This window comes from Phlebotomus papatasi, chromosome 2 (assembly GCF_024763615.1).
Source record: "Phlebotomus papatasi isolate M1 chromosome 2, Ppap_2.1, whole genome shotgun sequence".
Classification (NCBI taxonomy): domain Eukaryota; kingdom Metazoa; phylum Arthropoda; class Insecta; order Diptera; family Psychodidae; genus Phlebotomus; species Phlebotomus papatasi.
In genome coordinates, this window is record NC_077223.1 from 28947454 (window position 1) to 28974923 (window position 27470).

The 27470-nt window shown below is 36.6% G+C and overlaps 5 protein-coding genes across 5 annotated transcripts; 2 read left to right on the forward strand and 3 right to left on the reverse strand.

The window, feature by feature from the left end:
- On the forward strand, positions 1 to 21882 carry LOC129803373 (uncharacterized). Its single transcript, XM_055849859.1, has 6 exons — positions 1 to 302; positions 370 to 638; positions 3709 to 3767; positions 5676 to 5912; positions 8853 to 10274; positions 21288 to 21882. Exons 1-6 carry the CDS (start codon positions 82 to 84, stop codon positions 21855 to 21857), a joined length of 2778 nt encoding a protein of 925 aa, XP_055705834.1. The 5' UTR covers positions 1 to 81; the 3' UTR covers positions 21858 to 21882.
- On the reverse strand, positions 12784 to 13807 carry LOC129803371 (trypsin alpha-3-like). The gene is made up of 2 exons (XM_055849856.1): positions 13681 to 13807; positions 12784 to 13621 (listed from the first exon to the last, which is right to left on the reverse strand). Exons 1-2 carry the CDS (start codon positions 13775 to 13777, stop codon positions 12870 to 12872), a joined length of 849 nt encoding a protein of 282 aa, XP_055705831.1. The 5' UTR covers positions 13778 to 13807; the 3' UTR covers positions 12784 to 12869.
- LOC129803370 (trypsin alpha-3-like) lies at positions 16803 to 18092 on the forward strand. The gene is made up of 2 exons (XM_055849855.1): positions 16803 to 17192; positions 17252 to 18092. The coding sequence occupies exons 1-2, from the start codon at positions 17096 to 17098 to the stop codon at positions 18001 to 18003; spliced, it is 849 nt and encodes a 282-aa protein (XP_055705830.1). The 5' UTR covers positions 16803 to 17095; the 3' UTR covers positions 18004 to 18092.
- LOC129803372 (putative lipoyltransferase 2, mitochondrial) lies at positions 21832 to 22736 on the reverse strand. Its single transcript, XM_055849857.1, has one exon. It carries the CDS (start codon positions 22634 to 22636, stop codon positions 21890 to 21892), a length of 747 nt encoding a protein of 248 aa, XP_055705832.1. The 5' UTR covers positions 22637 to 22736; the 3' UTR covers positions 21832 to 21889.
- Positions 22737 to 25749: 3013 nt separating this feature from the next.
- LOC129803374 (60S ribosomal protein L18a) lies at positions 25750 to 26868 on the reverse strand. Its single transcript, XM_055849860.1, has 3 exons — positions 26725 to 26868; positions 26032 to 26388; positions 25750 to 25967 (listed from the first exon to the last, which is right to left on the reverse strand). The coding sequence occupies exons 1-3, from the start codon at positions 26740 to 26742 to the stop codon at positions 25809 to 25811; spliced, it is 534 nt and encodes a 177-aa protein (XP_055705835.1). The 5' UTR covers positions 26743 to 26868; the 3' UTR covers positions 25750 to 25808.
- Between the last annotated feature and the right edge of the window lie 602 nt (positions 26869 to 27470).

Consider the following 27470-nt stretch of genomic DNA (forward strand, 5'->3'; position numbering starts at 1 on the left):
TTGTGAGCACTTCCTCGTTCCGTGTTGCACTCTACATTCGTGGCATTTTTAGTGGAAAGTTGAAAAAAGAAGTGCAAGGAAATGGGTGATAATCTCTTTCTTATAAGTCGTGCAGATATCTTTTCGATATACCCAAAGATATTCAATGAACTTATTGCTCAGGATGAAATTGAGCGCCAAAAGTGTAGTGGACGTATTGCAAAGGATATCAGTTTGCCTAGTGATTATGATTTTAAGCTAAAAGTGTACTTTAGGCTTCTTGATCAGCAGAGAAAACTCAATGAGGCTGAAGAACAGGGAAAGTAAGATTTTTGAGTTTATCTCTTATTTGGAAAATTTGCAATATTCATGCGATATTGTAATTTTTAGACCACCTGAAAAATTGGATACATTGAGAGTTGTTGAATTATGGGATCCACTTCACAATTACGAACTCATAGCGACCCCATCGATTATAATTAAGAAAAAATGCTTCATTGATGATCCTATGAAATATTTAGATACGGAATTGGGCATTTGGTCACTCGAGGACATCTCAAAAGCTGGAATGCTACTGAGAAAGCCTCCGTTGCCGTGTACTTTTCACAATGAGCACGAAATGAGGAGAGTTTATTCATTAATCTACGATGTCTTTCGATGTAAGTTTAAACTTAGAGTTTTGTATATATAAATTAAATGTTGTGCGTGTTACAGATTGTCAATCAATGTCGAGGTACAAACTTTAAAAAGCACAGAAGATTGCTTGAATAAAATGATAACTTATGTACGAAATTCTTTCACGTACTTTTGTATGCAAAAATAAAAGAATAATTCTCCCGCTTAGTCGATACCAAAACGGACTTACTTTCTAAAGAAAAAAAAATTGAATTTGTATGCAGTCCAAATCAATCACTATTGAGCCAAGAAAAAAGTGAGCCAAATCGATTACTTCCCTTTTTGCCATTTTTCCCCTATCGCAAAACGCGAAATTGAAATTTATCATGAAGGCAAAGAGGAGTACAAAAATGCTTTCACTATGCATCGAGGACAGTAGAATCCAGGACAATATTTTATTGGTTTGTATCGTGACATGAAATCGATTGGAAATTATCTTTCAAATCCAATTCATGAGTGTGTTCTACAAAACAAAATTGGCATTGCAAAATACTGAAGAGGGACAATTTCTTTCCTTCGACATTTTTTTTGGGGCACAAGACTAGAACTATAATATTGATCACGAAAGATGTTTAAAAAAAAGTAAACAACTGGGTGGGGGGGATTTAAAAATAAAACCACGTGATATATTTCCATCTTATAATTTATGTATTTCACCAGTCAGTGTCAACTGTTTAAGAAGGCAACATTATTCTTTTTTACGAGCTTTTTAAAAAATAAGGGAAATGTGGATGTTTTACATTTGCTTAAAAATTGTTATCTCCTTGTAGAAAAGAGATATCAAAGCGTCCCAGCTTTGCGGAATGCTCGAACTCACTAGGTAGAGCTCTTTTCAAATTAGTTTTTCACATGGTTTCTTGGTGCTTACTGGTTTACTAGAAGTTAAATTGATTCATATATCACAAAAGCATTTCAAAATCGCAAATTGGTAAAAAAAAAAAATGATCATTCTAATCTAGATCTAGAACGTTCTGGCATGAGTTACAAGAATACGAATAAACAAAAAATGTAAATAAGAGAAAGATAAGTCATTTACAGATATTTAACCGATTAATTACTGATTTCAAGACAAGTTAAAGTTTGGCTTTCAAAAATTCAAAATGGCGATTTTTTAGGTCATATTTACGTTATTTCGACGAAATGTTTACCTGGATCACCTCCAAAACATCCAAAAATAAAAGAAATTATAGGAGCCATTGTCGAAGAAAAACCAAAAAAACATAGTATTGGAGGGATGGACGATTTTACCCTCGTTGTTCGTTAATGTTTCCGCTTAAAGAATTAAAGAAATTTGACACATTAAAAATTTTAAAATTTTTATAATAGAAATAGGCCCTTAAAGACCGATTTGAAGATGTAATGCTTAACAATTTACTTTAGAATTGAGCGGTAGTGAACAGTATTGTAAATATTAACTGCTCGAACTCAAAGAGAGAGCAGTTTTTTTTAGTCAGGAAACCACATGATGATTTTCATTCATATAATCCGAAAATTTAACATCACCGAGGAAATAGAGAAATAGCTAAATATTTTTTTAATAAATAATGTTGCTCAAAAGAGAATGTGAAGATCCTGCAGTTTCATACAGGTCCTTTAAAATGCTATAATTCTTTTAATAAATATACAGTGGGACCTCGATAGAGTCAACTAATTATTTCAATATCTGTTGACTCCATTGGATTCGGTGACTCTATCGGAGTCCGAAAAATATCAATTAACATGTGAAATTTTTATATAAAGAGGTATTATTTTATGTTTGTACTAGATAATTAATAAATTTAACATGATAGTAGAATATTTTGTTTAATTAACCCATAAATTTTACACCCTCTGGTCTAAAAAAGTCGTATGTTTGGGCATAATTTGGAGAATAAGGAATCATTTTACAGTATGTTTTTATTATTTGTAAGTATCTTAAGTGAAAATTACTATCTAATATCTAATAAAATAATTAAGATAAGGAAATGGTGTCTTAAAGATTTCTTTTTTCACTTTTTTTAGAAGAGCTCCGGTAGATATTTAATTGCTGAAGATTCTGATACAATTAACGATATTAATTAGAATTTATTTTAAAATTTTATTGTATGAAAGAAGAGATTGATAGTTGTTATTTTCGTTATGACATAACTATGGCTCGAAACTTCACAAAAAGAGCAATAAAACCATTTTTTTCTCATTTTCTTTTTGTTCTGAAAAATGGGCACTATGGTTAGAGATATCTACTTACTTAGAGTCTTCAAATGACACCCTGATAAGTCAACCTGGGGATTATTATTATGACCCTCATTTCCTCCCTACCCCTTCCCTTCACCGCCAAAATCGTTCTCTTTTGTGATTACAGGAAAACACGTCATACGGCATCATAGGGTTTAATCAAAAAATCTTAAGGACATTAATGGACATTTAGTTTCTGTTTAGTAGAAGAAAGTTTATTTCTGTAAAAGAAATTAAAAATCCAATTCTGAACTTATACTAAACTTATACCATTATCTTTTAAATATATAGCTATGAAATTCTGAAATAAATTTTTAAGTGTTTAACTCATTTAAATGGTTTCTAGTTTTATTAGTTTCTTATCACATACCATATTTAACATTTTTTTTCAATTTCTAATTAAATCTATGCAATAGCGTCATTAAAATTGATATATAATATGCAGCATAAAGTGAAAGCTTATACATAAAGACCTCCCTAAAGTTATCTAGTTTGGTGTATTGCTCACTTTCTTGGTGAATATAGCATATTGATACAAGAGAAAGGGAAAAGTGGTTGCCTTTTCGACTTTCGAGCCAGGCTCATTGAACTTGTGTGAAAATTTCTCAACCCTCTTTCGCGTAATTCTTATTGCACTCAACACGCAAGGGAAGTGTGTGAAGCAATCAACAGCTGAAGGAATGTACCTCGACATGTAAAGCATTATTGAGGAAGGCTGAAGTTTTTAGGAAGAAAAATTGAATAATTACACACCTACCTTTCTGCAAATTACAACGAGGAAAATGATTAACCTGTTTTGGCGTGTTATTTGAACAAAATTTCACTTTTGCCCTTTTCCAGACAAGACAGTCCTCCATCAGGCACTTATTAATGCAAAGTTCTTCGTAGTTTATCCTCACGTGAGTTCTTTTTTTTGCCTATTAGGTGAGATTCTTAACAATCTCACCTACTATAATCCTAACAAAATTTCATGTCGTCCGATCGAGCTCAAACTTGGCCAAAACGTGTTTCAGCACTTCCTGATCACGAATATATATGTGGCTAATTTACGTTCCCGGCCGGCCGGCCGGCTGGCCGGCCGGCCGGCCGGCCGGCCGCTCTTTGGAGCTTAATAGCTCCTAAACTAAAAAGATATCGACTTGCGGTTTTCGGCAAAGGTTATATATCGGGTGAAAATTGCAACTTGGTGCATTGACCCCCCACCCCCCACCCCTCCTTCCGCCATTTTGAAGACCCCCCTTTTTTTGTTTTCTCAATAGCTCCGCCCCTATGGCATCGAGCGGGCTCAAATTTTAGTATGTTATAGCTGGGCCTTAGAGCTTTCCATCAATACCAAACTTAAGGTCCCCCGACCCCCCTGACCCGAGCTATAAGGGTCCAAAAAAAATTTCTTAAAATGGCCATTACTCCGGTTCTAATTGTCAGAATTTAAAAAGTGAGGGCTTTTTGGAAAGCTCTCGTGAAATGCCACTTCCCCTTCTAACATCGCAAGTTCATAAAACCACCGCTAGGGGCGCTATTATTAAAAAGAAAATTTTTAAATCTTATAAGTTAAATAACTCAAAAATTCCATTGTGCATCGGGCTGAAAATTTAGTATGTTGTAGCCGTTGATTATACCTATCAAACAAAAAAAAACTTAAGTCGATCCATAACCCCTGACCCGAGCTATAAGGGGTCAAAGTTCGAACATTGACCGGCCTCTATCTCCGGTTCTAATTAACATATTGACTTAAATTTTACCTTTTTGGTTTCGTCTCGATGAGCACTTTCAGATGGAAGTTCAAAAAGTCACCATAGGTGGCGCTGTGATAGCGTCAAAATTCATCGAAATTCAAAGTCACTTTTCTCAAAAACGGCATTGTGCAAGTTAATGAAATTTTAGTATGTTGTAGTCCAGTCTAGGATGTTTCCAAAATGGTGTGTATGCGCGCTGTGGTTTCAATAGAACCGGAGATATGAGGGGTCAAAGTTCACGAATTTCAAAAAATCATATCTCCGGTTCTATGTGACCGATTTTGATGAATGAGGGCTTAAACGAAAGATCTCACCAAATACTACAACTTTCTAGAATATTTGAACTTTGTGGGACCAACACCAGGGGCGCCACAGTCGAAAAACCAATTTCAATATCACATAACCTCAATTATCTCGACTGTCGCTGAACCGATTTTGATGATTACTTCGACATAATTGTAGAGCACATTTGTCTCTACATTTCGTCCATACATCATTTTCCACTCAGACTACGCTATCACTCCGATTTTGCCGTTTAAGTGTGAAAAAATTGATTTTTCCAATAATAACGCTTTGAAATCACTCAGATGCCAATTTGACTGCCTCTGCTCCACCAAGACACTTAAAATAGGGGTTTAAATGGAAAGTCCCGCAAAATACAACAATTCTTTGATATAGTTGAAGTTCAACAAATGACTACTTGGGGAACTCTGGATGAAAAAACGAGTTAAGAAACAAAAAACCTCGCTTATCTTGGCTTCCGAGTAATCGATGAGTTCAAGTTCTACGGCAAAATTATAGAGAACATTCTGGTCTACATTTCACCCATATAACACTTTTCTGTCAGTTCATCCAAATCCTTGATATTTTGGTTTAAATACAAAATTTGTATAATTTCACGAATTTGATTCAAGATAACTGAATGGCGTCTCCCAACTTCAGCTCCAAATCGAATTTGCATGCACTCCGAGTTAGCTCACGTTAAGAATCTCACCTACATAAGCCGGTTATTTTCATTTGGGATTACTTTTAGTAATAACAATGGTAACTTTGAAATTTGACTTTTCGTAGTTAAACCCGGATGTTAATCGTGTGTGGCTCATTCTATTTGATCTCCATATGAGGCACTTTTTAATGCGAGATCCTGAAGAGACCAAAAAGAAAAATATCTTGTTTAAGGAGTCTGATCTCACGGAAATTGACAATAAATTGTGGGATCATCGAATAAAATTAGCAGCAGCTCTTTCAAGGCTGAGGATCGAGAATGGAGCTCTAACGCTTTCCCATTTGCTTCCTCCTCATTTGCAGGTGAATGTTTTAAGTTTTATTTTAGAATAAACTTTTTATAGTTCTGAACTTATAAACAAACTAGAAATAATTGTGGGGAACTTAAACCATCTCTGGCCGTGTAACCGGAAAGGAATGCTTAAGAACTTAAGGAACGTCGTGCGATTTTTGTCATTTTAGGATAGGTTCGATAGGTTTTAGAAATTACCCAGGAGGACATTTCGTTCCGGTGGCAGCCAAAATCCCGAACGCCAAAATCCCGAAAAGGCCAAAATCCAGAAAGCCAAAATCCCGAATGTTTAAAATCCTGAAAGGGATGAAATTATATGGAAGAAAATGTTTAGAATTCCCAAGACACAGAAGATTTCCCTTTGCCTCCAGCTCCAGCTAGCGCGAGTGCAATCGTGGCAGTAGCTTATGACACTTTTAAGAATTCGGGATTTTGGCTTTCAGGATTTTGGCGTTCGGGATTTTGGCCTTCGGGATTTTGGTTTTCGGGATTTTGACCGGGATCCATTTCGTTCATATGCGAAAACACATTTGAATCATTCCTAACAACGTTTTTCAAGGTCAAAGAATAAAAAGGCTCTGAAGAGTGTATTTATAAACCGAAATGCATCATGTTTCGGCTCGTTAGAAAGGTATTGGAATTTCTGATAAACCACTAAACCAATAACTAATTTTTATCCGAAATTCAATTATATTACCTCTACGTTATTTTTAGGTAATGTTTTCAGTGATTTATAAATCGGTTGAGATCGTTTGTGAACCGATAAACTTAAGAAGAAATTACTCAGTGGGAAAAACACTGCGATATCCCTTGAACTCGTAGAACACTACTGTCAGTCACTAGTTTTCTCGTGATTAGTTATTTCTACTAGGATTAATTCATTCATTCATTTTCAACCGCTTATCCCTATTGGGCTCGCGGGCCCATGACATCCAAATTAGCAGCCCACGCTTGTCGATCCTCCGCCACTTCAGGAAGGTGTTCGGGTTCGATCCCGAGGCGTTCCAAGGCAAGATCCTGAATTTGATTCAGCCACCTTGTCCTAGGTCTGCCCTGAGGTCTACGCCTTCTCACAATGGCTTGCATAGCTTTTCTGGGGAATCTTTCTTCATTCATGCGTTGAACATGTCCATACCATCGAAGTTGTGATCTCTTGACCCGAAGATGCAGCTCCTCGACTCTTAATTCCCCACGAACGGCCACATTCCTCACTCGATCTCGACGAATGATTCCCTTAACCGCTCGAAGGTACCTCATCTCGGCAGCTTGTACTCGCGATCTTACCCTTTCGGTCATTACCCAAATCTCATGACCATAGGTGAGAATAGGAATAAACACAGCTTTGAAAACCGATAACTTAGCCGAACGGCTGAGCTCGGCCTTCCTCACCACGCTTCCGCCAAGCTCCCTGCAGAAGCTTGACCAATTCGCGACGATAGTTCGGTGTGAAACCTACCATCACTCGTGAATAACACCCCGAGATACTTGTACTTCTCCACCTGTGTCAATGCTTTTGCATCAATATTCATTCAATCAGCTGCAATTTCAAACGCTTATCCCTATCTTAGGGCACTCAAGTTAGAAATCTACGTGTGTCGATCCTACGTAACTTCAAGAAGATATTTGGGGTGAATTTCAAAGCAATTAAAAACGATTGAGAGACTGAGACTTCTCAACACGAAAAATCAGTACCTTAACTCTTAGCTCCCTATAAACGGCTACGTTCTATACTAAGGTAAAATTTGGGATTTCATTATTCTTAAGACAGAGAGTTGAACTATTTTTGGTTTGTTCGGGATTCTGTATCAATCCTACTTTTAAAATTTCATGTTGTAAGACTGATGGGTTCCGCGGTTCCGTGGTGCTGTTATTATGAATCCTCAAAGACTAATTGGGTACGCAATGTCCCTTGCCCCTTATAGGGTTAGCGCTCTGAGTGGGAGGTGAAGGATGTGCGTTATGCATCTTTAAGAAATCCTATTAATGAACATACCTTTCGATGGTGCGCTTTCAACAGATCGTCAGTTGATCTGTGAATACGTCAATAAACCCTTAACAAGAGTAACCTTGTCGGGCAACCACTACCAGTTGTGCTACTGTGTCCGTATTCCAAATTCCAAGTACTCGGTTATTTTGATTTCAAAATGTGGTATTTCTATTACAAAAGGTACGTGTATCACAATGATCGTGGCTTATTCTTATGTATGAAGATATCCTGTTTTTGACGCGTTCAGACTTGAATGATGGGTGTGGTTTAATTGTAGAGATAGAACTTAACCGATTTAACCCTTCCCTACACTGAGAAAAAACGGTGGTGCGATTAACTTTTTTCCTCATCACTTTAACACTTTTTAGATATAAAAATATATCAACATTTTTAATGTTAATTTCACACCTTTTAAGGGTAAAATTAACATGAAAAAGGGTAACTTTAACCCCTAATACACCTAAAAAGCATAATATTTACACCGATTTTGAAGGGTAAAATAAACATCAAAAATAAACATTTCCGGAATTCTATTCAATGTTTCTGGCCAGTTCTACGTAGTTGCAGCTGTTCCGGTGTTCGCCAGAGAATTCGTTTGTTTCTTTTCAAAATGAAAGACTTCGAATTTTTACCAAAGCTTTCGACCCTTGGTATGGGTCTTTCTCAGTGGGCTGAGAAAATGTTTTATTTTAGAATCTTTTAACTTGGACAATTTTATACTCTTCTGCTTACTCAATTAAAGTCTTTTTACAATTTGAAATTTCGTCTTTCGTCTGCTAACAATTACACTTTGCCACTTAAACATTTATTCATATTTCATTTTGAAAAGAAACGAATTCTCTGGCGAACACCGGAAAAGGTGCAACTACATTTCCGGAATGTTATTTTAACTCCATTAAAGTAGATTTGTACCTATGTTGTGAGTCCATCCAAAGTTTTTTTTTATTGTGAATCCTCATTGCAGGATGAAAAAGTTGCAATTGCTGCTGCCAATCCCATCGTTTCGGGATGGATCAATCCATTTAAATTTGCCAAGAAAGACAATGCTGTGGAATATTTGGGTCAGAGGGGTTTCAATGAGACTTCAACGATTCCTAATGGAAAGTACGAACCTCTTGCACTCAATCAATTCAAATGGGACCGTGTTTGTCCATTTTACATGCAATGCTTGCCGGAGAATCGTGGTCTCTTGGCCCAAACGCCCTTCATCAAGGATTTCATGTTCGTCTTGCAAGATCGCGCCTTTTCTATCGGTCCAGCATACTTTTCCCGTTTATTGGATCATTTTACGATAAATGGAGATGTTGTGCAGACTCATGTGTCTTCCCCAAGATCTACTGCCTACTTGGCATCATTATTCCTAACAAATGCGCGTGTCCGGAATTTCCTTGCTTTCGGAGCTGGTCCGAGGCTTGAAGAATATCGGGATTTTATGGCAACGCTGGGAGTGAATAATGTGAAGATTTATGCAGAAAACTTTACAAATCTTTCCCTGAAATCTCAGTTGTTTGAACGGGCTGTTGGGATCTTTGCTACCCCACCAAATAGCTACAGCGGGGTAACGGATCCCATTGATTTGATCTGCAGTCGAGGTGGGGATTTGACTATGCTGGAAGTCCTTACGGAATCCGAGGTGAGTGATAGTGGAAAAAAGCGTGTTGCTGAAGTTCTGACTGAACAGAAGGAGACCCTGAGACTCTCGCTGTTTCGACCCCAAATCCAATTTGTCCTCTATGAAACGCATTCTGTTGTGAGTTCAGAAAATGAAGATATGCTAATGCGTGCCGTTGAGGATGTCAATAGAGCTGCCCAGCAGAAACATTACCAAGTCATGAGGGATATTGCACGGCAGGAAGCTCTTTCGGCAGCTCAAGAGGGTCATGCAATGTCACCATCGACACCAACATCTGCTCGCAAAAAAGCCAGACGCTCATCTGTGGAAGTTCCACCGATTAAGCTTAAATCCTCAGACAGCGAAGATTCCACAGATTCGGAGACAGAAGGCAGAGAAACAGCCAAATCTCGGGTTTCTTCCAAAAAGTCCATTTGTACAGAATCTGAGGAACAATTTCTCTGTACATTCGATATTCCACCAACTGATATCTTTGAAATTATCGATTTGCCGGACATTTGTTTGAACAGGGATCAGTGTTTGAACTTGGAAGAGCACGGATCTTACTTGGCTCTGGCTAAGAGGAAGGAAATCACGAGATTTGACTCAAAATATCTCATCAAAATGGCTGAGACTAGAGGACTCTTTGGTGATTCTAAACCCAAGACAGCCCGACCAAAAGTTCAGAAGAAAATTGAGAAGAAAGAAGTGGAAATTCTTGAGAAACTCTCTGGGAAGAAATTGAAGAAAAAGAAGAGTGATCTCTCCGTTTTGGTAAGTTTCTGTCAAATATTTTTCGTAGATGAATTTTTTAAATTCATTTTTGATTTTTGGTAGTGTACCGATTTATAAATATTTATTCATAAATCCTTTAAGAATAGGCAAAATAGTTAAGATATTGGGAAAGTTTTTGTGTGAGGTAAATGCAAGATAATCCATTAGAAATATAAGAAAAACAATTGTGATATAATCCACTGTAATCCTTTCATTATTGACCCCCTAATCTCCATCTTCCAACCCCTGGGGACTACTTTTCTCAATATATATCCCTGATTCAGACAATTTCTGAGGAATAATGCCACGCTGTTTGTCCCTTTGTCTGCCTGTCTTTAGATACCATCAGACTTAGAGATTAAACGGTTAGACATAGTGGCTCGGACCTACAAGAAACTCCCCATAAAGTGACCCAGGGATAATTAACAAAACCTTTATTTTTCCGATACCCGTCCCATTCCCCTATAAAACCATTGAGGCTATTTACACCGCTCGCTGCATTAGATTGTGATTGAACTGTTCCAAAATAGGATTTCCTATCATTAAGTCTCAATCTAAGGCCGCAATCTAAACGGTTTCATTGAGGTCATTTAAAATGTTGCATTAGATTCAGACTGAATTATACCAAAATTCCATTTTGGGACAATTTAATCCCAATCCAATGCGACGGTGTAAATGGCTTCATTGGTTAGGAACTACCTGTTTAGAATTAATCTGTGTTAAAAAAGCGTCCTTTAATACTTCCCAGAGAATATCCAAACCAGATACCTAAATGTAAAGACTCAGAATTAATATATCCGGCGAAAAAAGATCCGTTTTTCGGGTGAAATGATAGCTTTGGCTCTCGCTAGTATCGATTCGACACTATCGAATCTCTAGTATAGTGAGATCTACATGATGAGATGAAATGAGTGTCGGCTCTTCTCGCATTGCCGACTCGTTATTGTGACACTTTGGGACAGTGCAACATAACCTCACTTTCGCTTGTTTTGATTTTTCAGTGATTTAATTGATTTTCAATTAAAATACGAACTTCAATTAAAAATTTTGGAATCAAAACTACTCTTTGGAGCTTCCGAAAGATGTGTAAGTAATAAATTTTCACTGATATAAAAATCTATTTAATCACAAATATCTTTTTTATTTGCTTCAGATTTTTACAAAATAATTAACCCTCGAAAATTTGCTGAACTGCTGTTACTGAGGAAATGGTTCTAAGAATCTCAGGAATGATATTTTTTTCTATTCAATCAGTGCACGAATTATTGTTCGATTATGGTGCTTTATAGTTGTCGAAGAAAACTAACGAATCTGTGGTCATGTCCAACAACTCATGAATTCCTGCTGGACAGATTCAACTTAATTACCATATATAAGAAATTTCTCCCATAACTTCCTGGACAGCAGTGCCTCAAACATGACACCGAGCATGGTAAATTTCCTCTGATGAGCCTTTTCCGGTCGGTGCAAGGATAATTTTGTGGTGGATTGAATATTATCAACATAATATAACTTTCCGCATTTGATTTGGCCTAGAATATTTCAAACAATTCCATACTTCATGGTGAGCCCAGAATGAATAAAATTTCACAAGAACTATTATTTACTACTAAAAAAATTTAATAAAGAGGATTTAAGGGAATAAAAAAGGTAATTACTTACAGTAGACTCTCACTCAATCGGCTCTTTTTCAATCGGGCAACAAATTTTGTTGACAATTTTCACGTTTAATTATGAAGCTAAATTCGCTCAAATTCGCTGTAGTTCTTCCTATTTTATCGTCATTCTTTATAATTGAGCGCTTTTTGTGGAATTTACAAAGGCTTTGACGCTCAATTCTATCGCTAAACCGGATGACATTTTGCCCCATTCCCGATTGAGAGAGAGTCTACTGTACTAAAAAATCTAAAAATTTCACTTCGAAAGTACAAATCGACAGCTCCAGAGGTGTTCGATAAAATTAGTGGCGAGAATTATCGACACTAGCGACAAAAAATGCAAGTTATCATCTCGATTGTCCATAATCGACACTCGACAGTAGCGATGGGACAATTAAACAGAGTTATCATTTCACCTCGATATCACTTCTTTAATCATGAGATAATTAACTAATCTTTCTTTTACACAACTTTTAAAAGCAAATGATAACTAAATTCAAAAGATAATTATAGATTTTTTAACTTTAAACTTCAAATGATGTTCGCACGAGGTCTTGACAAAGAAAAAAGAATGATGACTCACTTGACAAACTTGACAATCTTTTTAGTACTCAAAAAAAAATAGTTCTAAGAAATTACTTCGGAGGATTTCCGCCAAAGCGTATGGTGTTCTTCATCGGACGTTCTTTTAGAGAAGAGGTGTGCAAAAACCGTTGAAACCGAATTAACGTCAAAATACGAGTAGCGTTTTGACTTTGACCATGCATTGACGTACATGTTTCATTTGACGTTTATTCGGTTTCAACGGTTCTTGCACGCCTCTGTTTTAGAGATACTTGAAATCCTTGAAATGCTTTTTAAAAATGCATTTTATTGGTAACAATTGTTATGAGTTGGGTAACAAGAATTTCTTCGGGCCGGAGACGAACAATGTCCTTTACATAACGGAGATGACCCAGTTTCTGTGGCTGGAGACACGATCGTAGACATCGGGGAAGCCACGAGCGCAAGCAATGACCCAGGATGGGATACCAACGACACTGCTTCCAACAACAAGTGGTCCACCAGAGTCTCCCATGCAGATGCCCTGTCCGCTGCGAGTAAAGGTGCACATCTTGTGGTCAAACACAAATTGAGCGTTGTTTGCGGTGTGGCGACTGCGGCAATCGGCGTTTGTGAGAGTAGTGAGGGCAGCCCACTGGAGTGCATTGGGAAGACTGCCAGGGTGAGAAGTCTGTCCCCATCCGGACACAATGGCGGTAACTCCACCACCAACATGAGCAGATCCCATAGCAATGGACTGAACGGTGTTGCTGCCTTGGAAGGCGGCACTTGTCTGAACAATGGACACATCAAAAGCAATGGTGTTGGCATTGTAATTGGGATGGTTCACGATCCTGTTGACAGCGTGGGACCATCCACCGGAGAGACGAAGGTGGGTTCCAACGATCACGCGAGTGCCGCCAGTTGAACGACCAACAGTGCAGTGAGCAGCAGACAGGACAGTTCGGGCAGCAATGATAGTGGCTCCGCAGAAATGAGCATTAGCAGCTGTCCTCAAACTGGCCATGTAAGGGAACTGAGCAGCAGAAGTGGCAGAAGTTCCACCAACAACACGGCCTTGGAATTCTGGATTGAAGTCATCGTCATCGAAGTAGACTCCCTCAGGTCTCTCTCCAATTGGCCTCTCTACAAAAGGATAATATTTTGGTCCTGTGAATCCCAAATCCTGAAATTGAAAAACTCACCATAGAGAGGTTCCGGTTCGCCATTTTGGAAAGATGGCAACTGGCCGAGGGCGACACCCACGAAAAGGAAAGCGAAAATTACAATGAGCTTGTTCATCTTCAAGGAATTTCAACTTCAAACTGAATAAACTTCTCATTCTAGGTTGTGCTTTTATACTCCCAGAAATCAAGATTCAGTATTTATATCTAATCTTGCGTCTCGCAAATTTCCAAAAAAGTCTGCTACAGGTGCACAAAAAACCAATCAATAATCTTTGGGATACGTAAACGCTTGAGAAGCGTTACTGGAACATCTTCCAGTTGGAAACTATTTAATGGGCGAATTTTAGTTTACTTTGTGTATATAGAATGCTGTAAAGCGATCTAAAGGGCCTGTCTCTCTTTTAGCTTTTTAGAAAATCAGGTGAAAAGTGCCCCAGATATGCAATTTTCAAAGTAAAATGAGCCTATCGTGCATTTCGACCGACATACTTTTATGCATTTCTCATAAAATTTTATTTATTTATTTTTTAATTTCAAGCATTTTAAACCTAATTAGGTAAGGCTCTTCTAAGTAAAGCATGCGTAAAGTATATTACGAAAAATCGTAGAAAATTTCAACAGCTTCTGTAGTATTCTTATCTAATTACTCTTTTAAGATTGCTGAATTATCTAAAGTACGTTGGTTTAAAAATAGCAGGAAAGTAGTAGCTGAGTAACTAATTTGAATTGATAAATGCTATAAATAATACATAATAATACGTTAATCTCTTGAATTTCCCATAACGTTATTGATTGCTTTAACGCACGATGATAGCGCCAATGGCGCCACATTTGGAATAATCCACAATAAGATTTCACTTGACTAAATGAGAAATGATAAGAGTATAAAAAATCAGTGATAAGCCTAGATAAGTTTGTAGTAGCTGAGATTCTTTACATGCTTTCAATCATTTGCCAATCAGTGAACGTAACAGCGTATTATTATTATTTTTAATACATAAAGTATTAAAATACTTTAATGTTATTATGTTGAATGAGATTCTTTAATCTTGCCTACCTTCACAACTCGCTGATCCTGAAGTTATATACTAAAACAAAATTGATAACGGTGAGCGAAATAGATGATATTAATTCAACGAGATTGTTTAACCCAAAACTCACAATAATCAAATTTTCACTTATTCTAACGTTGCCTGTAAAGAATCTCAGCTACCGTAAGATTATCAGGGCTTATCATTGGTTATACTCATATGATACTCTTATCATTCTTCATTTTGTCAAGTGCACTTTTATTGTGGGATTATTCCAGTGTGGCACCACCATCATTCGTTAACAAGGTAATCAATAACGGAATTGGAAATTCAGGAGATTATCAACGTTATATTGTTTACAAGTATGTTTATGTTTATAATATTTATCTGTTAAGGGGGTTTCCTAAATACAGGGGCAAAAAATTGATTTTTTTATTGCTTAAATCAATTGATAAACTATCTAAGAATAGATCACAAAAATTTCAGAAGCCAATTCGAAGTTATTGTCAAAGATAAAGAAACGAAAACAAAGGAGCGCCGAGCAGATTTGCTTTGTGAGCTCTCTCGTGAACATCGCAAACTTAGCAGCAATTTTCTTTATTTCACAATTTTACAATTTCTTCAAATTTGACATTCTTCAAATAAAAAAAACAACTTATTGGACGTATTGGACCAAGTGAAACAAATAAAGGCGTATATTTTTTCAGAATTAAATTCTCTTTTAGTTGAACTAAAACGTTTATTAAAAACTATTTTTTTTTAAATATTTTAAAATTATTTGGGAAATATTCACCAGTGCATCAAATTTAAAATAAGTAGCTAATAATTGAACGGTCTTCTTCAATGTCGTAAGTTTGTGAGAATTTGAACAAGGAATTTAGAAAATAAAAAATATCGAAATTTTTAGCCCTATTTTTGAAATATTTTCCGTACAGAAGATATCAATTATTGGCTACATATATTAAATTGACGCACTGGTGAATATTTCCCAAATTATCTCGATATTCTTTGAATACGAATCCGCTATCTATTTTAGAATTTTACAAAGATTCTTTTCTCCAGAAATCTTTTTATAAAAAACGACCACTTGGGGTAAAAAGTAACAAAAGCTATGGAGCAAAAGTAACCAAAAACCGAAACAATTTCTGATGTCCCACTGTGAAAAGAAACGTCAATGCTATGTGTCGCCGCTTATTGTTTACATTGGTCAAACGATTTGCAGTCTTTTGTGTGTGTGTGTTTTTTTGTAAAATAGCTTAAAATGCGCTTTTCTCGCTCAGATAGAGAAAACGATGTTTTACAAAGGTGTAGAAGACTAAATTTCCTATTAAAATATGTAATCTAATCTAGCCTGACACTATTTGCCCCAGCATTTTTGAGAACGATCACAAAATCACATTTTAGAAAACGCTTCGATAAATATATTTCCTTACAAAATAGAGGAAAATGTCTTTCACAGAGTTGTAGAGCGGTAAATTTCCTATAAAACTCAGCTAATTAGAAATTTTGAAGGTGCTCGGGTAACTTGTAAAAAAATAAAATATCCGTTTTGTGACTTTTTGCCCCAGACTCCACTATTATAATTTACAGCCTAGTCCAGTGCCTCAAATTTCCTGAATGGATCCATATAGGTAAAATCCATTAAGGAACAAAGAAAAAATTGAGTTATCCGAATCTTAAGTCATCCAAATGTAGGTTTCCCATGGGTTTCCTTAGAGTTCTTCGAGTTTTCCATGGGTTCCTCGGGTTCCCCGTGGGCTTCTCTGGTTCTCCATGAGTTACTTTGGCCAGATTGGCTCGATTTTCCTGAAATATGTTACCCCTTGGAAGATCTGAGCGAAATTAACTTCAAAAACAAAAAGGAAAATTTTATGAAAAAAGTCCAAAAATATCAGAAAGCTTTACAGCCTTTACAGCCCATTATCTCGGAAACTATGAAAGATCAAGGTTTCAAATTTTACATCCCTTTTAGTACTCCTTACAGGCAAAAAATATGCAAAATTGCATTTAAACTTACAAATTGATGTGATTATGTAAGAATACACCTAAAATCTCCCGAAATCAATAATATAAGTCAATTTATCTCTCAGTCAGAAACTATTATAGATAACTTTAAATTTTGCACCCATTTAGAACAATATGCAATACGCGAGCCGTGCGAATTTGAGAAAAGTCCCGAGAAGCGAGAAGTTTCCAACTGGAAGATTTTCCAGTAACGCTTCTCAGGAGATAACGTATTCTAAAGATTATTGATTGTTGTTTTATTTACACCTGGAGCAGACTTTTTTGGAAATTTGTGGGATGCAAGATTAGATATAAATACTGAATCTTGATTTCTGAGAGTATAAAAGCACAACCTAGAATGAGAAGTTTATTCAGTTTAAAATTGAAGTTCCTTGAAGATGAACAAGCTCAGTGTAATTTTCGCTTTCCTTTTCGTGGGTGTCGCCCTCGGCCAGTTGCCATCTTTCCAAAATGGCGAACCGGAACCTCTCTATGGTGAGTTTTTCAATTTCAGGATTTGGGATTCACAGGACCAAAATATTATCCTTTTGTAGAGAGGCCAATTGGAGAGAGACCTGAGGGAGTCTACTTCGATGACGATGACTTCAATCCAGAATTCCAGGGCCGTGTTGTTGGTGGAACTTCTGCCACTTCTGCTGCTCAGTTCCCTTATATGGCCAGTTTGAGGACAGCTGCTAATGCCCATTTCTGCGGAGCCACTATCATTGCTGCCCGAACTGTCCTGTCTGCTGCTCACTGCACTGTTGGTCGTTCAACTGGCGGCACCCGCGTGATCGTTGGAACCCACCTTCGTCTCTCCGGTGGATGGTCCCATGCTGTCAACAGGATCGTCAACCATCCCAATTACAATGCCAACACCATTGCTTTTGATGTGTCCATTGTTCAGACAAGTGCCGCCTTCCAAGGCAGCAACACCGTTCAGTCCATTGCTATGGGATCTGCTCATGTTGGTGGCGGAGTTACCGCCATTGTGTCCGGATGGGGACAGACTTCTCATCCCGGCAGTCTTCCCAATGCACTCCAGTGGGCTGCCCTCACTACTCTCACAAACGCCGATTGCCGCAGTCGCCACACCGCAAACAACGCTCAATTTGTGTTTGACCACAAGATGTGCACCTTCACTCGCAGCGGACAGGGCATCTGCATGGGAGACTCTGGTGGACCACTTGTTGTTGGAAGCAGTGTCGTTGGTATCCCATCCTGGGTCATTGCTTGCGCTCGTGGCTTCCCCGATGTCTACGATCGTGTCTCCAGCCACAGAAACTGGGTCATCTCCGTTATGTAAAGGACATTGTTCGTCTCAAACCCAAAAAATTCCCACTCGATCCGTAATTATTCCAAATAAAATTCATTGCTCAATGTATATAAACAAAGTATTTCAATATTGTTTTATTTCCAAAAGATTAGCCTCAGAGGCGAAAGTGATTGTAGAAATAATCATTGGGATTGCATATCACTAATCCTGTCAGTTTACTAGTTTAATTTAGTTTTGTCCTTCAAATCAGAATTTCATGTTCCATATTCAATTTAAAGATTTAAAAAAAAATCAACCATTATGGCTCCGGCATACTTATTAGATCAGGAAAATTTCATGAAGTCGAAATTCGAATCCCTTTCTTTCTGACATGGTTTGCATATGTCTACCTCATTCTCTCACACTCTTCTTCTTTTTTTAAATATCACACCAAATTCAATTTAGCTCAATAGAATTTGGTATGCGAAAGAATGAAATAGTTATATGCAAAACATGTGATGTGATGTGATCTTAAAAAAATAATTTTGTCAGTTTTGTAGTGGCCACAGTGGCCAGCATAATTCACAACAGATTTGTTTGAAATTGAAAATTAAAAAAAATAAAGTATAAATGAAAATTTGAAACGACCAGTGATATGCCAAGATGAGCTTATAGTAGCAGAGTTTCTTTACAGGTAAGCTCTGAATCTCTGCAACTCCATTGTCTTTGCATCTAAAGACAATGTAATAAGCTAACTAATATATTTAATAGAAATGTGTAAGTCTCTTAGGAAAACTAAAAGAAAATTCACATTATTCGAAGGTATGAACGTTCGAAGGGAGAGTAATTTTCCCTACTAAGAGCTTTCTAGAGATCTTTGTAATGGCCATTCGATGCTTACCGGACTTTAATGTTATCTGCTGCCAAATTTTCCACAAAATATTTTTCATAATGACATTGTCATATTGTTACAAAATTCCACTACAGATCAGTTTATGTAGCTAAAATTCTTTTTACAGCTTATAGTTTTTTAAAGAAGGAATATCAATAAAATTTTATCACAAGATATTATACCTCCAGGAATTTTCATGATTGGTATTGTAATCCACAAAAAAATCTCCAATTAGTATTTCTAAACCAGGAAGAGGAAAAATGTTTTTTTTCTAATTCCTTTAAATCAAATTCTTGATAGGCATTTTTAAACCAGAAAGAAAACTTACTCCGTGTTGTAATTTTAATCCAACAAGACGAAAAAGTATGCAATGTGGATCTTACCAGAAAAAAAAGAAATCCGGCAGCAGTAAAATTTAAAGAGGAAAAGAAGGAACAGAAGAAAAAAAAATCCCTTTCCCTATTTTTAAACAATCAGAAAGAAAAATTCGCTGATATTAACATATTCTTTACATCTAGCCTGCTTTATTCTTCCTTTTAATTTTCAAATCTTTTATTATTTCTTTGCTCTTATATGGTGATTAAAAAAATTTAGAAATCCTCCGAAAAAATTCAAAATTGAGCTAGAATTAGAGGCTTACAATTTAGCATAAAATGAAATCTAAAATTCAGAGTAAAAAAGAGTTAAAAGTCCTGTAGGGGAATTCTGTAACACTATGACAATGTCATATGACAAATTTAGGTTTTTTTTTAATGTAAATTCAGAAGAATTTATCGAAAATCCAATCCATATCAGTTACAAACAGCCTGATATAACTCCTTGCAATGGCAATTCGATGGTCCTTCAGCCTTAACCTTTTAAGGACGATTGGGTCACCCGTAACCCATAGAGAAAATAATTTTTCCTGACTACCTGAAGTGATTTCTTTCTAATGTTTGTACATAATCACAAAGTAGAAAGATGTAGGAATCTAGGATATTTTTTGCAAATCTCCAGCTACTTGCTATATAAAAAATATTTGAACTCAAAAATAACGAATTTTCAAATTTTCACTTTGGTGCTTGAATTTTAATATTTTTAATTTTTATTAAGCAAAAATCTCTTTGGACTAGAAATTGTAATAACTATACTAACTATACATAGTATTTTTCAACAAAGTAAAAATTATAGTTTATTGGTATTTTCAGGAAAGCTTCATAATTTTCATGGGTCGTATATGACCCAATTGTCCTTAAAGGTAAAAAAAACACCGAATTTGTCTCTAGTGGATTTTCGAGGATTTGAGGTTAGACTGTTTCATGTTTTTGTTTATGTGTGCGCAAAATAGTTAATTATTCGTGTAATATTGTGATATATCAATTAGCTGATATTTCCCAGTGCAATACTGACTGAAGAAGGTAATATTTTGATAATTTATAAGATACTTCTGCGTCATAACTTTTTACTCTTGTACATGACTTCAAAAATGAAAAAAAAAATTATGATCAATGAACCCGAAATCATCCACATATTATGCCCGGAAGATAGCGATGATGCCGACACTCTTGTCCTGAACGCAAGCGACATAATATATTTGGAACAAGACGTGGAAGAAGTGGACTTTGAAGTCTTTATCGAAAACGCATCAACTCCGGAAGAACTCCCAGCAATGTGCAACTGTACGTCTTGAATTCCCAGAGACAAACAACATTGCACCTACCCATTACCATCAAACATGTTTCGAAGGAAACTAAGGTGCACAGCACATGGTGCTATCAGAAAAAAGGATTATAAGACCAATTGTATTTGTGAGGCATGCGACATTTATCTCTCTGTTACAAGTACTCGCAATTGTTTCGATGAATATCACAAAAATTAAAAATGAAGTAAATAATACATCTTTTCATAAAAATTATTGTTAGTGTGTACAAGTCTTCAAGAGTCTTTGAGACCAAAAATTGGATGAGATTTTTTAAATTTAATTTTTGATCGTTTTAATTTTTACTCGTACTCTAAATATTTTTTTATTATTACAAATATATTCAAGTTATTTATCTTTCAAAAATAACAGAGCAAAGGAGTAAACTAGTCGTCTGGAAAATTTTCTGCTTTTTTACCTTTAAGGACGATTGGGTCATATATGACCAATAGTTTTCCAGGACTCCTAGGGATGGGAAAATTTCTTTTTAACCGTAAATCTGTTATTTGGGCTAAAATATCGAGGGAAAATTGATTTCATTGAATTTCGCTCACCGGAAAGCTTCTCGTCCTTAAAGGGTTAATGTTCTCCTATTCTCGAATTTAACTACAAAAATTTGTCATATGACATTGTCATTTTGTTAGAGAATTCCCCTTCTGGTCATTTTGTTCTGTTCTGTAATATTTTTTTTGAGGTCTTAACGTATACAATCATAAAATTCTTAAAGAAGTATTCACAAAAGAGATTTTCAAATTTATTTTGCAGATAAATCGTTTGACCACGCCAACATTGTCCTTCCTCAATCACTCCTACCTCCAGAGATGCTCCTCAGCTGAGAAGAAATTTTTAATGTACGATCCGATCCGGTGTCGATGCCTGAGGCACTTGACTCATCATCAGGAGGGTCTTCTTTTGGATGGATCCGCTCAACTTTTATCTCAGTCTCAACTCAGGGCTCGCACCTGGTGGCATCAGACCACGAATTTCTTGATAAAACTGCGGAGGATTCAGCGAGAAGCCCAAGAGATCCGGCGGAAAAAGCCAAGTTTATACAAGCCACTCAAGGAGAAGAGGATGAATCCTTTGCGACTGCCTCGGGTGCTGAAGCCGGAAGATGATGGATCCCAGATGGTTATGAAGTCAATGCGAGGGCACCTAATAAATCGGGACACGTACCCGGTGTCGGTTAATCAATTGGAGATGGAAAAGAGGAGATATTCCACCATGAACTATCTGAGATGTGACTATGAGGAGGAGCCCAATGGACTAAGAATTCCCCATATGACGCAGTACATAAAATACAATCCCATTTACTACTACTCGCATTCTTATTGATCGAATAAAAGTGCTTTGGTTACAATTTTTTTTTATTGCTTCCTCTTCATCTTGGCCACATCATTCGGCTGAGATTCATCGTCATTGATGTAGTTGAAGAGGTCGAAACGTCCGGCGTCCGGGAACTTCTCCAAATCACACTCAAAGGTTGCCTTGAAGGAATCCAGGAAGTGCGGAATGACATCAGCAATTTCCACATTTTTCTCCACTTGCTCACTGATGGACGTCACGCCCTTGCCCACCAGGCCACATGGGACAATGTGCTGGAACCAGGAAAGGTCTGTATTGCAATTGAGAGCCAACCCATGGGATGTTATCAGGCGAGTAATGTGAAGTCCCAGAGCACAAATCTTCTTGTCATTCACCCAGACGCCCATATCTCGCGTCCTTCCGGCATTTATATTATACTTTCTGCACAAGTCTACGATGGTCTCTTCGATTTTGCTGACATACCACCGGACACTGGGCTGGAAGTTGCGCAGATTGAGTATGGGATAGGCTATGAGTTGCCCAGGGCCGTGAAATGTAATCAGTCCTCCGCGATTTGTTCTGTGGAATTCAGCTCCCAGTTGCTGTAGTCTGACCTCATCCTGCGGCGAACATCCGGCTGATCGGATGCCCACGGTGTAGACGGGCTCGTGCTCCGTGAGGATCAAGACATTGCGAAAATCTTTGGTTGCGTCTTCCGTGACGGCTTTCTTGGCAAAGTACTGCTGCAGGCGCAGTGCCTTCAGGTAGTCCAGGCGTCCTGTCTCCAGATACTGCACAATACGGGACATTTATCCTAGGAGATGGACACCAAAATTAACTTTTTCTCAGTTCTTTCGCTGAAAACCGGGCACTCTGAATGTGACTTTTCCCTTGACTGGAGGGGTAAGTCATTCCAATTATTTATTGCCAAGATTCTCGTAACAAGGGTTTCGCAAAGCTTCTCAAATATTTTCAAAATTCCTAGGATGATTCACTAACGGATGGAGCATTTTAATTCATAAATGGTATATTTTTCTGAAATTCTTTATAATTTTTAAGCTTTAGATCCCACAAAGATAAATAAAACACGAAATGGTAGCCACATATACAGAGAAGAGAATATATTTTTACTAAATTTAAAATGCAATTATTTTAAAACTTTTACCAAATGAAAGAGTGAAATGAGTGAATGAAAATTTTAATATGATTCACATTAATTGTCGCTGGTGAGAGTCCAAATGTGTAATTTGTGTGTTTGAATCATTTTATATTCAAAATTTGATCTAATTGTTGATAAAAAGATAGACTTGGCCCGCAAAATTTGATATAAATTGATTTATAGCATTAATGCGAAAAATTAATGCGATTTTCACTTTAATTTTTTAATGTGAAAAATATTTGTGCTTTAGGTAAATTTAAACTTACTTTTGCAGGCCAAGTCCACTTCCTTATCAATAAATAGAAAAACCCCAAATATTAAGTGACTCAAAGACACAAATAACATATTTGGACGCTCACAAGCGACAATTAATGTGAATCACATTAAAATTTTAATGTGCAAGTGTGATAACGCCGTAATGTTATGTTATTAGCACAAAATTTATAATGATTGCACGAGGATAATAGTTCCTAAAACCTTTATGAAAAAGACGTAAAATTCGCCTTCTTTTGAATTTTTCTAACAAATTTTGTATTTGTATTACTGGTGTTATCTGCTGTTGACAAAGATATCAAGAAAGACAATTTCCTTTTATGTAAGTTTTACTTCCTATTATGTCTTTTTGGCGCAAAAATATTCATCATGGCACCGTAAATAAGCGCGATTAGTGTTACCGGTGTTACCAGTACAGCCTAGCCCCCAGCGAAGTGTTTTATTTATATTGAGCTGTTTGAACTTTGAAGTCAACTCATAAATTGATCAGAAACTCAGCTTAAACTTCTCAGGACAAGACCGCATTTAGACTGATATATAGTATATTTCTCCCTCTTTACAAGGCTCAGAGTCTTGTACACAAAGCTCACCTCAATTTTGGCATATATCGTGTAACGCTCACGAGTGCAGAAAAAATTCCATACGCATTTGTATGTGAAAGTAAGAAATTGGCTTCAACTTTGAAAGCCACCCTTCGGGGACTAGAGCACAGCTATCTGCAATTTCCATTAAAAGTATCAACACAAATCTCTCGAGTGTACAGTAGACTCTCTCTCAATTGGGCATTTGGAACAGAATGTCATCCTATTTATCGAGATTTGGGCGTCAAAGTCATAGAAAATTCCAGAAAAAAGCGCTCAATTATAAAGAATCACGATAAAATAAAAACTACAGCGAATTTGAGCAAATTTACTTCAAAATGAAACGTGAAAATTCTCAACAAAATTTTTCGCCCGATAGAAAGGAGCGGATTGAGCGAAAGTCTACCAGAGGTGTGCAAGAAACCGTTGAAACCGAATTAACGTCAAAATAAGTTTGTTATAGTAGTGTTTTGACCATTGACGTACATGTTTCATTTGACATTAATTCGGTTTCAACGGTTTCTTGCACACCTCTGGTCTACAGTATTCTGTTTTTAGTAAAATATATTTATGTAAGTAAGTCGTCAGTTAAATCAGCATTTGTCGTAACTTCATTTTTGCGATTTTGGGATATATACATATTTAGAAGCGGCGTAATTTTGTTTATTAAACTCACTTGAGAAAAAGAAACATTTATAGGCCCATTAAAAATTATTTTAAACAAAAATTATCGTAAGTGCCCTTAATTAATAAAAATTTATCAGAATTTGTCGTAACTTCCATTTTTGGGGAAGTTACGATAAATTTCCATACAAAATTTGCTCTAATCAGCATTTGCCGTAATTTTTTTAGCTCGCTTGCGTGGCTTGTAATTTGCAGCAAAACTTTAATATTTCTCATTAAAACATTCACAAACTCTTCCATATATCCAAAAACAGTGCGAATAATGCAACATTAAATCATTTTAATTCGATATTTGTGAGAAAAAAGTGAGGAAAAGTCCCTGCCCATCTGTCATTAATTCAAAACAAAACAAGCGATGCGACGCATAAAATTTATTAAATAAAATTTATGAAATAATAGCTTTTAGTGACAAGGACCACAGTTTAATTGACTAATTTAGTGACATAAGGGCACTCATTATCACTAGAGTAATTAAAATTGATATAATGTGTTTTTAAACACATTATTTTTTTATTGATATAATGTTTTTTTTTAATAAAGTGCCACTTTTATTATTTTGACTCAAAAGTATCGCATTCGGGGCTCATTTTTAAGAAAAATAATGCTGAACTGAAAATTTCGTCTCCTGAAAAGTTGCCAAAAGGAAGTTACAACAAATGCTGATTTAACTGACGAAGTAACTTTGCTTACACCAAGATGAAAAACTACACATATTTTCTATTCGAATGCTCTTTCCGTATTATTCTTCCAAGGTTCAAGGTGCTAAGCTAACAAAGCAATTCCATTTTGTTGATACATTCTGTGCTGAAAAAAAAATACCGGGCATTTTATGTAATTTTCACAAACAAAAAAAAATAAAGCAAAAACTAGAAATGTGAAAACCTGTATTGAAAAAAAAAATTAAAAATATATTTAAATTTTAAAATATTTTGTGTAATTGTAATTAACATGGGTATCTGTACTATGAAATGAATGACCCCTTGGCCTGCACTTGAATTGGACGTTAATCAGCGCCATCTGCAATAAGTGTGGGAGTTATTGAATATAAAACTAAATTAGCGAATTTTTCTTATTGAAAGATCCTACTGCCGAGGATCCAGACCAGACATCTGGCCCCTGAAACAAACTGAAGAAGTGATCAACAGAGAATAGACCTGATGGAAACTTCCAAATCAGAAATGTAAACAAAAAATTTTACGCATTTCCCTTGAACAAAAATCTCAAATGAATTTCCGTACCTGAGGATACGGTTAATTTTATTCCAACCATAAAACTCAAGTTCCTTTACATGAAATACGTCTTGGGCTTGCGGTAGGAGAACAGTGGCCGGGAATTCTTGTGGTGAACCCTCTTGACCAGTGGGAACTTGATCTTGGAGTCGTGGAATTGTTTGATGTGCGACCTTCTGCAATTGGCGGACTTCACAGATTCCACTTTAATGATCTGCAATGTTAAATATTTGTTTAGTTTCTGTGCATTCCCAATAAAATATTCACAGTCAATTTACCTGAATGGAGTGAGCTCGGGCACGATGACGAGCCCCCATGTCTCTGTAGCACTGTGTAACGGCACCACCGACGGACAGATCACGGTACTCACGGTACATGTTGTGAGTCCCTGAACGAGAGTCATACCGCAGCCAAATTCCGAAGTTCTTGATCTTCATGGGAGTCTTCTCGGAGATTTCCTTGAGAGATACAATCTCACCAGTTGTCTTCTTGAATTTCTTCAGTTGCCTCAAGAAATACCAGAAACGGGACTTGGCCATGATGTAATCCGGGGCAAAGATGCGCATCTTGTACAGTGGAGTGTTGGGCTCCTGCTCCGAGGGCAGTTTTCGCCCAATAATTTCATATTCCTTCAACTGCAAAGACAAAAGTGAGGTTAGATCACGCCGGACAAACTCAAAATCAACATTTTTATCAGGAAAACAATTTTAAGCACTGAAGCACAACTCCCTTATCCCAAACGGATCAAAATCTCTTGCAGAAAGCAGTAAAAATGCCCAAAATCTTGGAAAATTGGGAGTCTTCTAAGCCATGTTGGCTGCAAGCACAATTTTGCCAACGCTTTTTTCCATCAATTATCCAGCACTATTTATGGCTTCTGGTACTTTTCTTATTCTTCACGCTCTACTTTCACTGTTTCAGTACTTTTTATCTGTTTTTAAAAGGTATTTTAGCGCAAAAATCAACAATACCTGTCCTTTCGCCTTCATTGTGGCTGTTTTCTTCTAAGCGGAAGCGGAAAAAGAAAGAGATGCCCTCTGGTGAAGTGTCAGTTTGACTTTTGTTTACCCGGCTGGACTACTAATTGATACCCATTCATACGCCATATGCTATACGTGAACTAGAAAAATATGTCATACTGTTATGTAGAAAAATAGCACTTTTTGATCGTTCCTTCAGAATTACAGTGGCACACGAATTTTTTTGGTTTTATAAGAATTACAGTAGACTCTCTCTCAATCGGGAATATGGGGCAAAATGTCATCCGGTTTAGCGATAGAATTGAGCATCAAAGCCTTTGTAAATTCCACAAAAAGTGCTCAATTATAAATAATAACGATAAAATAGGAAGAACTACAGCGAATTTGAGCGAATTAGCTCTATATTTAAACGTGGAAATTGTCAACAAAATTTGTCGCCCGATTGAAAAAGAGCCGATTGAGGCGATTGAGTGAGAGTACTGTACTGCTTTTATTCCAATAAGTAGGGGAAACTGGGGCAAAGTCACAAAACGGATATTTTATTTTTTTACGAGCTAATCGAGCGCTTCAGAAATTTCTAATTAGCGCAGTTTTATAGAAAATTTACCGCTCTACAACTTTGTGAAAGTAATTTTCCTCTATTTTGTAAGGAAATACGTTTATCGAGCTAATTTGTAAAAGGTAATTTTGTGACTATTCTCAAAAATGCTGGGGCAAATAGTATCAGACATTGGGTA